Source organism: Peromyscus californicus, unplaced genomic scaffold (assembly GCF_007827085.1).
Source record: "Peromyscus californicus insignis strain IS unplaced genomic scaffold, ASM782708v3 Scaffold_5__1_contigs__length_169319896, whole genome shotgun sequence".
Taxonomy (NCBI): Eukaryota; Metazoa; Chordata; class Mammalia; order Rodentia; family Cricetidae; genus Peromyscus; species Peromyscus californicus.
The window spans coordinates 76,685,253-76,702,866 of record NW_026294573.1 but is presented as its reverse complement, the minus strand read 5'-3'; the positions used below and the strand labels follow the sequence as shown (position 1 = coordinate 76,702,866).

The following is a 17,614-nucleotide window of genomic DNA, read 5'->3' as shown; positions in this document are numbered from 1 at the left end:
AGACCTTCCTACCACAAACATTTTACTGATTCAGTGCAATCCCAATCAACATCCTCATCTCATTCCTAACATAAATAGAAAAAAATTCTCAAATTCATATGGAACAACAAAAGACCTGGAATAGCCAATTAATCCTATATTAACACCTGTTCTGAGCATTCTGCTATTTTTAAGTGCTAGGTTCATCTAAGACCCCAACTTTTATGTAACATCTGTTCCTATTGTATCATTGATTTTTAATCAGTCATACTTTCAATCCTCCTTTGTACCCATTTGTCCTCTTCTTCCACAGTTAGGAATCTCAGAACTCACCCTTAAATTCCTTCAGTCTCAATGTATTCATCCATAAAATGGGTATTGGCTATATATGTCTGTCTTAGAAAGGATACAGGAGTTGGAAGAGAAACAAATGCAATGTTTGTAAGAGTACTTTGGAAATCTAGTGTAATTTGATAACTATAAATTGTTATATGATGTTACTATCTGGTTTTCTTCTCTAGATTTTCAGCATCTGACAAAGAAGCTCCCATGTGTTTACTTCAGTCAATTCCAGGGTAGATACCATAGATATTCCAACTTAGTTTGGGAAGCATGGGTAACTTGAAGACTGCCCTCATTCTTTCCCAGGACTGCAAAAGTCTTGGAGGATGTGATACACAGGTTTCCAAAATTACTTGAGACCTGGAATGGTTTGATTAGAAGCTGCTGCACCTAAATGCAGATTGATTTCTTGTCTTTTCCACTTGACATTTTGTGGAGGGGTCAATGGAAATATGGAGATGAATAGTCTCTGGAGTATTTGTTTCTGTTTTCATTTCTTCAGGTTGCCTATGTTACTGGGACTGTGTTCATGTGGATCCCATTCTTCCTGGCTTCTTCTTAAACATATTTATTTGTTATAACCATGCATCTTTTGCTGAATCAAATTTTCTTCTCATGTAAATCATAGTTGTGTTTTTTTTAATCCAGCTTTGTTACCATTTCAAAAAATTCTATATCTAAACTGACACAGGGGAATGAAACACTGTTTCTTTTCTCATGGGAAAAATACACATGCAATGTAACTGTTCTAGAAATTAAATAAAAGAGATTTTAAAAACCCACCTTTTGTTTCACTCATCAAGGAAATGACCATGGATCTACATTCAAATCAGGTCATAGCAAATAGCCTTTTGAGACAAAATAAAAGTTGTCTTTTGACCATAATTTTTTTTTTTGGAGAATTTCATTGCGGACAGGAGTGATTCTTTTGAAAATTTTCAATGTGGTATATGTTCTTCCTAGAGATGGATGGAGACGAATGAAAAAATACTAAAAATGTTGAATCCATATTATTCTATCACTTTTTCTACTTTGCAAAGTGAGCTCATCAATTGATGTTTTGGTTGCTAGTGTTTACAAATAATTCAGAGCCCATTAAATGAAAGATGTATTCTAACTGTAAGAAAGAAAGAAAGAAAAGAAAAGGAAGAAGAAATAATTCTGAGCTTGCTGTGCATCAACTCTTGGGAAGAAAATTGCTACATAATTTACTCAGAGACCTCCATTCTCAATAGACCATCACTTAGGAGAAAAAAAAAATTTTATTCATTGTAGTTTCCTTGGCATTTGTGAGTCAGATAGATTATATGGCAAAGCTAGGTGCCTTGTTTAGCTCTAGTTTTGTTTTTGTTTTTCTTTCTCACCCAAAGACTCTCTTTTCTTAGGCCAGATGTCTGCAAATTGAAGTTTGAAGGGAAGACATTTTATGTGATTGGCACCCAGAAAGAGGTCAGATACTGATTTTTAATAATTACTTGATATGTGTGCATGTGCAAGTGTGTGTGCATAGAGAGATCTAAGGATAAAATAGCTTTTAGTGTGGTTGCCCCCAAAGAGAGTGACTTTGAAGAGTGGTGATAATGGAAGCTGTTTGCTGAAAACATTTTAGTGCTGACAAGTTAATGGTAATCCACAGGAAAGAATAAAGTGAATGAGCAATGTTAACTGTATAGACAGACCTATGTAAAAAACAGATTAGGATACACTTTGTTCACTAAATAAAACATGGACTTTCTCCATAAGTCTTTGTCTAAGATACAAATAAATGAAACAGAACAGAAATACTTACAAAATTAGACATCAGTCAATACTAGTTAAAGTATTATGACCACAGTATATATGTCCAAGTTGTTTTTCCCCAAAAGTTTTTAACAGTCATCAAATATAGTTTGTGGGTTCACCAGGAAATGGACTTGGTGGAAGGCTATTACCAAAATATTGAACCTTAAAACTAGGTTTGAAGTTTGCTGATTTTTTTTTTTTTACTTTTGTTATCGACTGAAATGTTCTTCCAGTATCGTAAGTAATCTTTAAATTAATCAAAGGTTGATCGAGAGGTAGATGATAACTGGAGTATTAGTGAAGATTAAGAATCAGCTTTGCATAGCATTTAAATAGATTAGTGATGTCTGATGAGTGAGGAAAAAGCCATACCATTTCAATTTTAATGAACATAGTAATATTGCAGGGAGGGTTGCTGGAGAGAAGGTTCAATGTATTTACTGTGAAACCACAATGATTTCAGATTGATAGCCAGAACCCTCATAAAACCCTTACCCCCAGTCCTATGTCAAGGAGAGCTATCCCTAGAACTTGCTGATACACTCCAGGTTCAGTAAGAGACGGTTTCAAAAAGTAAGTTGAGTGTGATAAGGGAATACACCCAACACCAACATTTTGCCTCCACACAAGAATGCATATAGCCCCACATTCCTAAACTGCCTTCATGTACTTATAAATATATATATATATATATATGATAGGCTACAAGTACGTAAATACTTCAATGAAAAACATGAATAATACAAACGGTTTAACATACCCTTTCTTGTTATTTTTTATCAGAAAAATTCCGTCTTGGCATTCCATACTTCGACACCAGCTGCCTGCAAACACCTATGGAAATGTGGGGTAGAAAACCAAGCCTTTTATAAGTAAGACTCATGTGTTCATTTGACTATAGATTTTTAAAGCACTCATGGATCTGTTTATGCCTTGCCAATGACTGCATATTCATTTTGTTTAAAACCGCTCTTCGTATTTTTTCTATTTAAATGTAATATAAATTTAGAACATAATTATTTATCATATACACATCTGATAAAGGAAAGTGTCTAGAATATTCAAAGAATTAAAAAATAAGCAAAAAGTGGACAACCCAATTAAAATTGTGCTATGGAACCAGAGTTCTCAAAGAAGAAATTCAAAGACTAAGGAGAATTTTTTTCTCCTCTCATACAGTACATCTCGACCACAACCTCCCCTCCCTCCCCTCCCTCCTCCCAGTTGACCCCTCACCTTTCCTCTGTGCCTCCCTTTCCTTTCAGAAAAGAACAGGCCTCCCAGGCATATCAACTAAACACAGCATAACAAAATGCAGTAAGGCTGGGCACAAACCCTCCTATCAAGGCTGAATGAGGCCATCCAGTAGGAGCAAAAGGTCCTGAGAGCAGGTGAAGGAGTCAGAAATACCCCGACTCTCGCTGTTAGGAGTCCCACAAAACCCCTAAGCAAAACAACCACAACACAAACACAGAGGACCTAGCACAGACTCATGCAGGCTCTGTGATTGCTGCTTCAGTCTCTGTTAGCCTCTATGAGCCGGGCTTAGTTTGCCTGTGTCTGTGGGCCATGTTCTCCTGCTGTCCTAGACCCCTCTGGCTCCCACAATCTTTCCTTCCCACATCTGTGGGGTTCCCGAGCTCTGTCTTAATGTTTGGCTGTCTCTGTGTCTGTTCCCATCGGCTGCTGGAGGAAGCCTCTCTGATGATGATTGGGCTAGGGACCGATCTATGAGTATAGCAGAATATCACCAGGAATCATTTCATTGCTTTTTTTTGGGGGGTGGGGGGGAACGAGGGGGAGTCCTGTTTGGTTCTACCCTAGGTCCCCGGCAAGCAACCAGGTTACTGGTCTTCCAGGCAGTGTGGGTCATGGGCTCCCTCTTGTGGCGTTGGTTGGCCATTCCCACAAGCTTGAGCCACCTTTGCCCCAGCACATCTTGTAGGCAAGACAGGCTGTAAGTTGAAGGTTTTGTGTCTGGGTTGGTGTTCCAGTCCCACCACTGGAAGTCTTTGCCTGGTTATGGAAAATGACTGGTTTGGCTAAGAAGTATTTTTAAAAGGGTTCAACATCCTTAGCCTTCAGGGAAATGCAAATTCAAACTACTTTGACATTTCATGTCACCCCAGTCAGATTGACTAAGATCACAAAAAACAAAGACACCAAATTCTAGAGAGGATATATAGTAAGGGTAATGCATATTCATTCTTGCTGGGAGTGCAAACTGGTGCAGCCACTATAGAAATCAGCGTATCCTCAGAAAGCTAGAAACATCTACCGTATGACCCAGCAATATATGATCCACTCTATATAGAATTTTTTAGATATTTCTTAGTCATTTTTTTTCCTCTCTTGAGAATTCGTGATTCAGGTCCCAGGCCCATTTTTAAATGGGTTATTGTTTGTTTGGTTGGTTTTGGTTTGAACCTTTATTCTTGGAGCTCTTTATACATTCTGTATTAACCATTGTCAGATGCATAACTGGGAAAGATTCTCTCCCATTGTGGCCTTCTTTTTCACCTGAGTGATTTTTTTTTTTAAGCTGTGAAGAAGCTTTTAGTTTAATGAAGTCCCGTTTTCAATAGTTGGTCTTAATTCTTGGAAAAATGGAGTCCTATTCAGAAAGTCCTTTCATATACTTAAATTATGTAGGGTATTGCCTATGTTTTCTTCTAACAGTTTTAGTGTATAAGGCTTCATGGTTAGGTCTTTGCTCCATTTGGAACTACTGTTGGGGCAATGTGATGGAAGAGGTCTAATTTAATTTAAAATTATTTTTAAAAATTGGAGACTGCCAGTTATGCACAGCAGCAAAGTAGGGTCATTTGAACTAATGGACTTCTGTCTCTTTTATGGTTTTTACAGTTACTGACTTTGTATTGAAGAAGGTTCATTGTCTATCAGAGATATCTTTACTTATACTATAGAGGCATCTATTAGTCTCTCCCTTGCTTGCTTGAGCTTCTTTCATTTTATACTGTTCAGGACCCACTTCTTAGGCAGTTGTGTCACCCACAATGAGCAAGGTATTCAATAAACAAGACGATCCCCTACAGTTATGACCACAGGCCAGCGAAATCTAGATAATTCCCTGTTAAGACTCCTTCCAGATGGTTCTAGGTTGTGTCAAGTTGGCAGTTAGCAAGTGTGCTAGTGGAAGTGTGGCTTCCAGATGCATTGAAAGTATGGGAAGCACTCAGATCTGTGCAGGTAGAGGACTGCTTTCATTCTTTCAAAACCTCGTCAGCATTAATCATCTTCCTGAGAGGATACAGATATGAGTAGTGAGTACAGCTTTGGAATTTTTAGTTTCTCTGTTCCACAGTAGTGAACAGCAGAAATGTAGATCCAGATGTTGAACTTACTTCCAACCTCAGGCTGAGAGTTATTCAATGCTAACCTTATTCTCAGTTGATGAGATCTGTTCTTGGCCACTAAGAGTGGGCCTTTCGGGGCTGGAGAGATGGCTCAGAGGTTAAGAGCACTGACTGCTCTTCCAGAGGTCCTGAGTTCAATTCCCAGCAACCACATGGTGGCTCACAACCATCTGTAATGAGATCTGGTGCCCTCTTCTGGCCTGCAGTCACATATGCTGTATACATAATAAATAAATGAATTAAAAAAAAAAAAAAAAAAAAGAGTGGGCCTTTCAATATGCACTTCCCTGCCAGAGGCAAGCCACAGGCCATCTACATCCTTTGGCCATTTTGGTGTCTGCCCCTCCTGTTCTCCCTAACTATCTCTCTGAGGTTTACCTCACACTAGTACTGTGCCAGACAAAATAGTGTTTTTCTGACCTGTGGTTGGTCTCTATTTTCAGTTTCTTAAAGTAGCTCAGTTTTTAACAGTAATCTCGCTCTCAAGATAGTTCCTAGCTATTGCTTTTCAAGTCATATATATGGACACAATCGGATTTCTTTACACCTCTGACCCATCCGCGGAAGAATCACTATAACAGTAAAGTCAGAAACTGCATTTGAGGCTAGTGAGGGCTGTGGGCTTGTCCTGAAGGTAGGACTGCCAATATCTTGTTTGTTTTTTATTTGGCAGCATCTACTTCTCCCTGCACCATGAAGCTATACTGTTGAAGCTAATTTGTGTTTAAATTTAATTATTTTTCTTAATTTTATATATGTGATATGTATATCACACATGCACACATTTGTATACCTTTTTAGGGCTACATTGGATAGCCCATTGGCCAGCTTATTCTTTTGGAAGACTGATTCTCTCTCTTACAACTGTCATTAATTGCCTGTAGCTCTTCATTTAAGCATGGACTTGGTGGGGTTTTTAGGGGGTTTTGTTTTGGGTTTGTTTTTGTTTTTGTTCTTGTTTTTGTTTTGTATTATAAGTATTTCAAACCATCCTGAAATGTGAAATGCCTGTTCTTTCTAATTTCTTTTTATGTAATTGCATAAGGCTTAAAATGACGGATACAGAAGCATCTTCAGCTGTCATAGTAACTTATGTTCCAGTCTGAAGCAGCCCATGTTGTTGAATTCTTTCCAGAGTGTTTGTGTTTTATTCATGTTTATGGGTATACTCAGAGGTTATTGAACCAGTGCTGGGTTGAGCTTCTCATCCTTATGTATCCTAGTCATCTGTCTTTTAAAGGGCACTGTCTCAGGGTGACACATAGCTAGTGCCCATGCTATGATGACATGGACCCATTTCCATTGATAAAGCAGCACATGATGAGTTCTTTGTAACAATGAATGTCCTTTCTGGCTAGAAAGCTACCTGAAACTTTTTGCAAACCTGACCTAGAAATGGAGTATAAAATAAAATTTGTGGATTATGACTAGTGTTCACAAACAATGAAAGGAAATAGAATTAATCAGTGAACATATCAAATTACAATGTGCATAAAATTTCTATTCTTTTTAGAAACTCCTTCAGATCATGTGTATACATGCTTAGTCAGAAAGTAAAATGGATGTCAAAGTGAATGATTGCCACAGCTCTACTGCTTGTCCTGTTTGAACTGTTTTAATGTCACTACCACCTCTGCTATGCTTTTCCTTAAAGGTATGCCAAGTCAAGTCAGATCAAGACTGTGTCGAGTAGCAAGATATTTTTTAAAGGAAGTAGATTTCGATATAGGTGAGTAACATTGCAGTGATGGGTTGAGGGACACCCATTTACATTGGAATGTTTTATTTGTAGATATTATGCTTATGACCCATTTCATTGAGTTTTTCTCCTGACATGGCCACCTAAACCTCCACATAAATTTTCCTCATGGAATAAGGGAAGAGGTGGACTCTTAGGTCCATCTTGGGAGCATGTGTACATACCCTTCCCCATTTCTTTGTAGTGTCTTCTCACATACATTGTATTTGTGTATTTTTTTAGTGGTAAAGTTGCCAAAGAGGTGGTGGAGGCAAGCTCCAAAATCCAGAGGGATCCTCCTGAGGTGCACAGGTGAGTAGGGTACTCTCTTCTGGCTTCAGGGAGGATGCTTCCATGACAGACAAAGGCACTTAAAAGCCAGACTAACACACATGAGCCATTGAGTTCATTCTAAAACAACACAAAAATAATTTTTATCCTAACTGTTCTGATTCCTCTGTTATGTCTCTATGTACAGTGACATGCAGCATGAAGTTAAGATGCTCACTTCCCTAGAAATCGCTCTCAGATTTGTCAGGGCTGTGGCTTGAGGGCAGCTTGATTCCCTCTTGGGTAACTTGATATGCAGATAGTTATTGGGTCTAGAATGCTGTATGACTAAGCAAGAATGTGCCTTTGGATGGCTCCTGCTAGCTCCGTCTGCTCCATTACCCTTTCATACTGCCCTCATAGAATAGCTCTAACCATATCTTGCTCATCAGACATGGTCAGGCTCACTGCTCTGAGTCCTTCTCTGCAACTGAACAGTGGATATCCATTCCTGTGATATCTGGTGAATTTGGAGTACCATGAACACATCTGGAGGGCTTCGAGCTTCTTCTGTCCCTGAGAAATGAACGGACCAGAGGCATACAGTTACAGCAGATCAGTGACAGTTTGTTAGGAAAAGATATAGAGTTCCCAAGGGAAGAAGTAAGATGGAGCAAAGAAAAAGGATAGCTATTCAAAGGGCAACATTATACAAATGATTGGGGTTTTTAATATCTTGTGGGTGGTCTTTGGGGCTTATTTGCATAGCATGAGTTTTCTTACACATGGTCTGCTACATGAAGTTCTACACACAATTTCATGCATCTCATGTCTTTTTAGGCTCCTAAGTCTCCACTCAGGAATGTGTGTTTTCATATTATATATATATAAACATAAGTCACCTCAGATACTTTGGAGTGCCTCAGTACCTGATCAAAGGTTTGATTTGCTTGGCCTTATGGAGGACTGAGGGCTTATTCCGGTCCTTCTCTTTGACAATGTGCTTTTCCATATGCTAATTCTGAAACACTTTACATATGGCCTCTATACTCCCAAAGACCAAACTATGGAATGAGAGGCATGACCTTTATTAGGTTCAGAGTACACATTTTTTTGAGACAGGGTCTCCTGTACCCCGAGATAACCTCAGGTTCACTACATAGCTGAGAATAACCTAGAAATTCCTATCCTCCTACCTACATCTTCTTTAAAGTGACAACCTATAGTTAGTTCTTAGGAATTAAGTGTTTTCTTTGTCAAACTGACTTTATATAACCACAATTTACAAAAACAAATATATATCCTAAGCTTCAAACATACTGAATACCTTAAACTGAACACCCTCACCATGACACCACGCCCTATAAAATAAAATGATCATAACCTATTTTAATTTTTTAAGTTATGTGATATAAAGGGCTTCATTATAACATTTACACACATATACACACACACACACATATGTATATGTATATATATATTTCTCATTCACCTCCATCTCCACTGCCCTCGCAAGTCCCATCCGCATGCTTCCCCATAAGGCCTCCTTCATTTCTGATAAGCTTAGTTATTCAGGAACTTTCTCACAGGAGAGTTGGCACCTATCCTTCCTTCTTCAACTTTGGAACCCAAAAGTTTTTTCTTTAAGTTCGGATTTGCTGAGTTTCTTCCATTTGCAGGAATATTGGGTGAATAGTGATACTCCACTTGTTCCTGGAGTTATAGGCAGAAGATAGCTGTGACCTCCCAGAAAGCAGGCCAAACCAGCCTTTCAAAGGCATCTAGACATTACCTATTTCCCAAAAAGTTGAACATAGCTGAAGTCTTCAGAAGGCTTGATGCAGATATATACAGCTTTTGATCCATTCCTGCTTTTGAGTAGTCCTAAAGGGACCTATCATATGCAGATCTGTAAAAGCAGCCTCTCTAGCTTTAAAAAGTAGGAACCTGTAGGGTTAGAGAGCATACAAGCTCTTGATCGAGGGTACCCTGATACACTATCTAAATATGTGGCAGGCTACTCAAAGATCAGAAGGGGATTTAGAGCACTCTTCCTCTCTCCTAAGCTGAGACAGTTTAGCATAGCAGAAAGGAAGATGGGAAAAATAAAATATATCATTTTGACTTTTCCAGAAACTTTGGATAGGAAATAGTCTTTATGATCTTGTACTTTCTTCTTTTTAATTGATAGAAGATTTAGTCATTTTCTTGCACATGCGATGTGTCCAAAATATTGTTCTGAAGGCCTTTGACCTCTCCAAAGTCACCATGTGGTCAAAGCAGTAGTAATGTGTAACACTTTCGGGTAATTTTTACCTTCCTAGAAGTCATTTGCATGGGAAGACTTGTTTCTCTTGGGCCATTACTTTATTTTTAAACTATGTTAGCATTTCAATGTGGCTTCAAAAGTAAAAATTTAGTAATGAGTTTATATTTTGTGGTGACTCTTCAGAAAATATCATTAATCTATAATGGCAATGATAAGGTATTAATTTATCATCCTTCCTCACACATGAGATTCTACTCCTCAAAAAAATTCCCGGCTCATAGATTCTTGCTTCTGAAAAAGTGTGTATGTATAAAGAGACAGAAACAAACAGACAGAATATTTTAGGATTATTCTTTCCTTCAGAAAGAGAAGCTCACTCTGATGTTAGTTCACTGACCTTTATTGATGGCATGGGAAGATCCTGGGGAAAGCTGTCCTGGTCTGGCTGCTGGGGAAGAATCCCTGAGCCTAGCCAAGAGGCCACGTCAGATGGAGGGCTGCAGCTCGGAGCATAGCATCCACCACCAGGGGACACACAGAACACCCAGAACCAGCAAGATACAAGAATGTTCTGATACAAAAATGAATATATTTTAATCTTTGCTACATTGCCTGCCAGCTCTGTGGCCTTGGGTAAGTCACTGAATTTCCTAGATTATTGGTTTACCCATCTATGAAATGAGATTCTATATTGCCTTGACCTACTTCTAGATTTTGTTGGTGGATTAAAATAACTTTTTAAAATGTAAAGTGGCAGCCGGGCGGTGGTGGCGCACGCCTTTAATCCCAGCACTCGGGAGGCAGAGCCAGGCGGATCTCTGTGAGTTCGAGGCCAGCCTGGGCTACCAAGTGAGTCCCAGGAAAGGCGCAAAGCTACACAGAGAAACCCTGTCTCGAAAAACCAAAAAAAAAAAAAAACATGTAAAGTGGCATACACATGTAAAGCAATGATATTATTATCATTCATTTAAAACAGGGCAGCTAGAACTTAGCAGCAGAGTACTTGCTCAGCATTGCAATACCTCTGGTTCAAACCACAACCTTGTAAAAATGGGGAGGCAGAACCTGGAAGATACATTCATATTGAAATCCGTCGAGACCGTAGGCCAGCACTACTTCCTTTGAGCATAGAGTGGTGAATGACTGTCATAAACGTCAATGTGCTCCTTCTGTTTTGTCACCCCTCTGAGTCCTGCATTTACTTGTCATCAGTTTACAATCCAGTTTTGTGACTTCACCTTTCTCATCTTTGAATACATGCTTTTCTCATGCTGAGAAAAAAAAAAAACAATACTCTAAAGTCTACACAAATTCTAAAATACATGCTTTTCTCATGCTGAGAAAAAAAAATCAATACTCTAAATTCTACACAAATTCTATCTTCCAATGTTAGAATCTACTTTAATGTGCCACAACCAGCCTTCCTCCTGCAATGGAAGTCTTAATGACAGTTTTGTTTGGATACTATTGAACATGAGTGGCTTATGGAACAGGATAGGCATTTCTCCAGCTGATGGGTGGGATCTATAAGTGTAGAAATGTAGCACGTGTTCTTGCTTGGCAGAGGAATCAGTTACTTCATGATAAGATTTGGGGTGTCCACAAAGGTATCTATACCAGAATCTTGATTCTGATAGAGCAGTTATAAGGAGGAGAGAAAATTAAGACTAGGGATATGTGGAAAGTGTTTGAACCGTGGAGACACTACTCTCAAGGATTGATTCATTGCATGATGCTATTAAGTTTTCTTCTAAGAAGCAATTTGTTAATTTTCTTGAAGATGACACTACCTCACATTTGCCTTTTTGAACATCCCAGTTTGTTTTTCTGCATTATCTGCTGTGAGATAGGCCATCATATGGCCTTCAGCAGGAGCTAAGACAATGACTACACAATGCTTTCAGGATTTTTCCAGTCTTTAGACTCTTGTTCTAAATAAATTCATTTTATTTGTACAAACATTTTGTATTTGTTATAGCATCACAGAATTGACTAAAACACCTCAGGATATGAGGAAGAAGGGCAAAGTAGAAGCCAATGTGAACTTTGGCAATTTCTTAGAAAAGCGGTTAGCATAGTGAGACCTTCTTATATAGCCCCAACTTCAAAATGTTAGTTGTAAAACAAATCCCTTTGGGATGCTGTTACACTCACTAATGTAGAAAGTGTGGCATAAAGCAAAAGTACTAGGCAAAATTAAGAATCCTGGTTTTGCCCATGTAACTCCTTTGTTTTTATTTAGTTTTATTTTTTTGAGTCTTTCATACTTGAGTATATTAAATCACTTCCACTCCTCCCTCTCTTCATTTCAACTCCTTCCATGCCCCCACTCTCTGTAATTTGCATTATATACATATATATACACATGCGTGCATATACATAGACCTACATGTATATATTATATGTATATGTGGGTATATATATATACACACACACACACACACACAAACCTACTGAATTCATTTAATGTTACTTGTATGTACATATGTCTAGGACTGACTATTTATTTAGGCTTGGATAACCTGTTGCGGGGCAGGAGGGGAATCATCCCTGGAGAAAAATTGAATCTCCCTCTCTCAGCAGCCATCAATGGCCAGTATTTATTCATCTAGGGGTGAGGTCTTGTGAAATTTCCCTATTCTATATTGGCATGTTAACTGATATTATGCTTATGCAGATCTTGTCCAGATAGCCACATTGCTGAGATTTATGGATGCGGCTTCCCATTTATGACTAGAAGACATTATCTTTAGCAGGCATTCTCATCTTCTGGCTCTTACAATCTTTCCATGCACTCTTCTGCAACCTTCTCTGAGCCTTTGGTATAGAAGTTTGTTGTACATATACTAATTGAAGCTGGGCATACCGTGCTCGCTTATTCTCTGCATTTTGACCAGTTGTAGATTTCTATAGCACTCCATCTGCTATAAAAAGAAGCTTCTTTGATGAGAGGTGAGAACTAGTTATCTGTAGGTAAAATGATTTAGAAAACTGCTGGAAATTATATTGATTTAGGAAAATGGCAATAGTAGGTTCTGCTCTAGGATTTATTACATCATTAGCCATGAGTAGATGGCTAGGTTTACAGTACCAGACATGAATTTTGTCCCATTAATTAGTCTTTAAATACAATTAAACAGATGTTGCTTACCCCGAACATAAAAGTGCAACTGTTGCCCATTTAGGAATATCTCACCAACTTATTCTCCTGGTTTACAAGCTTTAAAGCAGGGTAGGATCATTATGCCCCCCTGACCCACTTGGCAGTTTATATAGCACCTTCTGATACTATGACAGCTAGTCCTCAGGGAGGAAGCTTTCAGGTCAGCTACAACTCAATTCCTCCAAATCATGTGTCTGAAATATGTTGTGTCTTCTGCAATGGTATCTTGCCTTCATGTTTTAGGAGACAACCAAGAGCAATGCATTAACCTATATTTTTTGAAAGTATCTTGGACCACCACACACACACACACACACACATCTAATCAGCAACTAGAAGGGATATTTCCTATACCTGGCACTAGGGTTTTGTCAAATAGTCTAGGACGTTTGTTGAGGGGTAGATGCGTCTCTCATCAGTACAAATACAATGTTTATCCTACCTGACTCATAAGCACACTAAGAAACCCGAAAGATGAGCAGAGTGTATACAAGCCAGTATATAAAATGAACTGACCATTCAGATTTTATTCTATTAAGTATTTGTCCTTACCATTGTGCCAATGAGCCTTTGCTTCCAATGAACCCCACATCAGGCATCCTCTTTGCAATCTTTCCAAATAGGTAAATAAGGATAATTTTTAGTCTAAAGGAAATAAAATACATAGTATATTTGAGTTTCTGTAGCAAAATACAACAGACTGAGTAGTTTGTGCACAACAACACTTTATTTCCCACAGCTCTGGAGAATGGGAAGCCCATGAGTGAATCAATGAAAGATTTGATGTCTGGCGAGGGCTTCCACATAAGCAGAAATGTCTTTATTTTCCTACAATTGAAGGAGGGAAGGGAGAAACAGACTGCCCTGGCATTCTATTTCTTTTTTCTTTATTTGAAGAGGGGAGGGGAGGGCACATGTTGCCATGTATGTAGATGTCAGAGGACAACTTAAATTGAGTAGTTATTTCCTTATTCTGTGGGGTCATTGGATTAAAAAAATCAGGTCATCAGTTATGGTGGCAAATGTCCTTACCTACTGAGCCACTCCACTGGCCATCAGAATACTTTTATAAGGACTCTAGACTATTCATGAGGGTTCTCATGACTGAATTATATCTAAATGTCCTGCCTCTTACTACTATCACAATGGAAATTTTTTTTCTCTTTTTTATGAAATTTTTTTCAGCAAATGGATTTTAAAGGACAAAATAATAATTTCAGACCATAGAAATAAAAAGGAATGAGAGAGATCCATTTATTCATTTAACTTTCTTTAATCTGTCTCTGGAGTTACCAGGCTATCCTAGGGTATTGAGCCTGAGAATTTTGTGCCTTGGGAAATGCCTTTGGGAAATCTGTGTCCTTCTCTGTCATATTATTTAAACTCCGAGGTTTGTAATGCCCTATAAGAGTCATCTGTCCTAACCCTAGGCATAACCATAAGCCATGAACCTCTACTACAATGAAGCAACATTAACCTATGTATAGGGGCCAAGTTGCCCCTACCTTTCATCCAGTACCAAGATGGACTTACACGGGGAATACCAACCCTGGTAATAGAACTGTCCTAGACTAGGACAGGTCCTAGACCTGTCTAGGAAGGGTAACAGCCTGTTCTAGAACCAAGCAGTTGTTGGACAATGCAATTTTAAAAGAGTATCAAATATTCAGTATCTCCAGATGAAGAATGTTGGGAGGAGGATAGATGATACAAAATGTATTTCATAATGTGTCTCAGATTTTTTAAAAAGTGAAAAATGTTACTTCTAGATAGTGACTTCCTTAATGAGAGAGCTACCAATCATCAAAACAAACAGATCATCTAATACATAATCATCAGTTCCAACATCAGTTTCTAGAATGAAATAAAAGAAGAAATGACTCTGTGGTTAAACAACTTACTATGAGCCAGTGGCAGCTGTGAAAATTTCCAGTGCAAGATGCTAATAGACATCCTACTCCACATCTTTCCATGAAGGTCCTAACAGAAATGTCCAGCCTGAGAAAATCCTTGGCAATCTGAAATTCCAGGTTATGTCAAGCTAAGGTTGTCTTCAGTTTACTTCAGATTAAGAGTTCAAACCCTGTAAGAAGTTACCCAATGAGACACTGTAAGGCACTTAAGAATGGCCAGCAGTCTTTGTTGTTGTTGTTGTTTTTGATTTATTTATTTATGAGAAGAGGGCGCCAGATCTCATTACAGATGGCTGTGAGCCACCATGTGGTTGCTGGGAATTGAACTCAGGACCTCTGGAAGAACAGTCGGTGCTCTTAACCTCTGAGCCATCTCTCCAGCCCCGGCCAGCAGTCTTTTTAGAGTGTGGCTGATTAGTACAATAATGATTGCAAACTGACAGAAGTAACAAACATGCTGAATTGCGAAAGAAGAGCGAGAAGTATGAGAAAAAGAAGGAGAGAATAAAAGGGTGAATCCCTGTTGTGAGAAACCAACAAGGAGAAGGCTTCAAGGAGGAGACATTTGACAGCATTTTCAAAAGACTGGTGGGTTTGGTTTTGACAGGAAACTGGAGAAAGTTAAGCACTTAATGTAGACCTTCAGGTTTCCACTTCCTCTGTGAGGGGTCCACAGCTGTTCTGCCCACAACAGGCAGTACAAATGGACTTCTCGCTGCCTATCAACAGTTTTAATGAGACAGCGACAGTTTCCTTGCCATCTGTTACTTGTCATAGCTTCTGTTGTGTACATGCCTTTCCAAAGGAGAACCAGAACTGAGTTTCATGACTGTCTGGTAAAGGAGGGGATGAATGGAAATCTTAAACATTGAACATCTGACAACATGAAGATAGCTCACAGTTGCAGATCATCTGTGTCCTCTGTCTGGTGGGGGTGGTCCAGTGACTCTGAGCCACTGTCATTTACATTTCTACCTGTCTAATTTGGTGCTAGGAAAATCCCTGGTGTGTTTCTTATGTCTATTTAAAATTTGTGTGTTGTCGCCAAGCATATCTGTCAGATGACATTTGAGGAACTTTATTTTCTTTCACTGAGTTGAACAGAATTTGTAGACTTTTGTCAGGAATCTAATGACAAGGAGAGCCATGTGTCTTAAAAGTTAGGAACATTTTTACTCTTAGCATTAATCTCTTTATGTGTCCAGAGGGTGGGGCCAGTATTTGCAGTGGACACTAATTTATTTGCTTGTGTCTATTTTTAGAGTCAACATTACTCAGAGTCGAAGCTCTCACTCCTTGAACAAACAGCTCATCATTAACATGGAGCCCTTGCAGCCCCTGCTTCCTTCACCCATTGAACAGGAAGATGAAGTTCCTGTTCCTGAGGGTAAGTCCACCACCTCAACCTAGAAGTCTCCTTTCTGAGGAATGAGGAAATTTTGTGAATTCAAAATATTTCTAAGCCAGGCAGTGGTGGTGCACACCTTTAATCCCAGCACTTGGGAGGCAGAGGCAGGTGGATCTCTGTGAGATTGAGTCCAGCCTGGTCTACAGAGTGAGCTCTAGGAGAGCCAGGACTACACAGAGAAACCCTGTCTCAAAAAAAAAACAAAAAACTGTATTTCTAAAATTATTTATGAAAGAAGTAATGGTGCAAGGCATGCACTGTTAAGTAAGACAATTACTTTTAGTGGTTATTTGAAATTCAGTTATAATTCATTAAAATTAAAACCCCATCTCTCAGTCACCGTAGTTAGATTTCTAGTACTCAGTGGCCACCTGTGGCTGGTGGCCACTATATCCGTCTGAGACTAAGAAGATTTTCATCACTGCAGAAAGTCCTGATGGAAAGAATGCTTTTCTACAGTACTCAAAATTAAATGGATGATTATAAGCAATTCTCCACAAGTACATCTACACTGATCCTCCATTTGGGGCCTCTTAATTCCCAAGCCTGTTGTTTTTACAGGTATTCTGTTGGCTTTTTATCAGTTTGGTGTGGCTTGGTTTAGTTTTGAGACAGGCTGTCTTGTATCCCAGGTTGCCCTCAGATGTTGTTTGCAGTCAGGAATGCCTTTTCATGTCTCTTCTTCCTGCCTCTAGCTCCTGAACACTGGAATGACTGGCAGGCACTATGATACCATGATCATGACACCATGATACTATGCAGTGATAGGAGTCTAACCATGGGCATTGTACTTGATAGGCAAGCACTCTACCAACTAAACTACATCCCCAACATGCCTGATAGTTTTGATGAAAGCTAAGTATTTAGTTTCTCCTTCAACTCAAAAGCTTTCATATTATTAAGTAATAATTAATATTTGTGCATCACCACTGTGGCTATCATTGCTGTTGCCCTTTCTCATCCTCTTAATCCTCATCCTCCTCATTCTCCTTTTTTACTTTTGACCTACTCTTCTTTTATCTTTTTCATATAATTTCTCTCACTTACTTCAAGGAAGAATCTTACCACCCTGCTTGTTTGAGATAACAAGTAAGGCAAACACACACCCTCCTAATGTCAAAGTAATTTTTTAATGCATGCCAAATAAAGCTACTAAGACTCTGAATTCAAACTAGCTTTCTCTTAACAGTTTTTTGTTTTGTTTTGTTCGTTTGTTTATTGTTTTGCTTTTTGTTTTTGTTTTTTGTTGTCGTTTTATTTTGGGGTTATTTTTTTGGGGGGGGGTGATTTTCAAGACAGAGTTTCTCTGTGGAATAGCCCTGGCTGTTATAGAACTCTCTTTGTAGATCAGGCTGGCCTCGAATTCACAAAGA

General features: G+C 38.8%; 1 protein-coding gene across 2 annotated transcripts in view; it reads left to right on the top strand.

The window, feature by feature from the left end:
* Frmd3 (FERM domain containing 3) overlaps positions 1–17,614 on the top strand; it is a 199,547-nt gene that overhangs the window by 146,301 nt on the left and 35,632 nt on the right. For both annotated transcript variants that reach the window (XM_052718463.1, XM_052718461.1), the window contains exons 9-13: positions 1,707–1,770; positions 2,887–2,975; positions 7,135–7,209; positions 7,462–7,530; positions 16,096–16,220. In XM_052718463.1, coding sequence (XP_052574423.1) covers positions 1,707–1,770; positions 2,887–2,975; positions 7,135–7,209; positions 7,462–7,530; positions 16,096–16,220 — 422 coding nt within the window. The remainder of the gene's footprint in view (positions 1–1,706; positions 1,771–2,886; positions 2,976–7,134; positions 7,210–7,461; positions 7,531–16,095; positions 16,221–17,614) is intronic.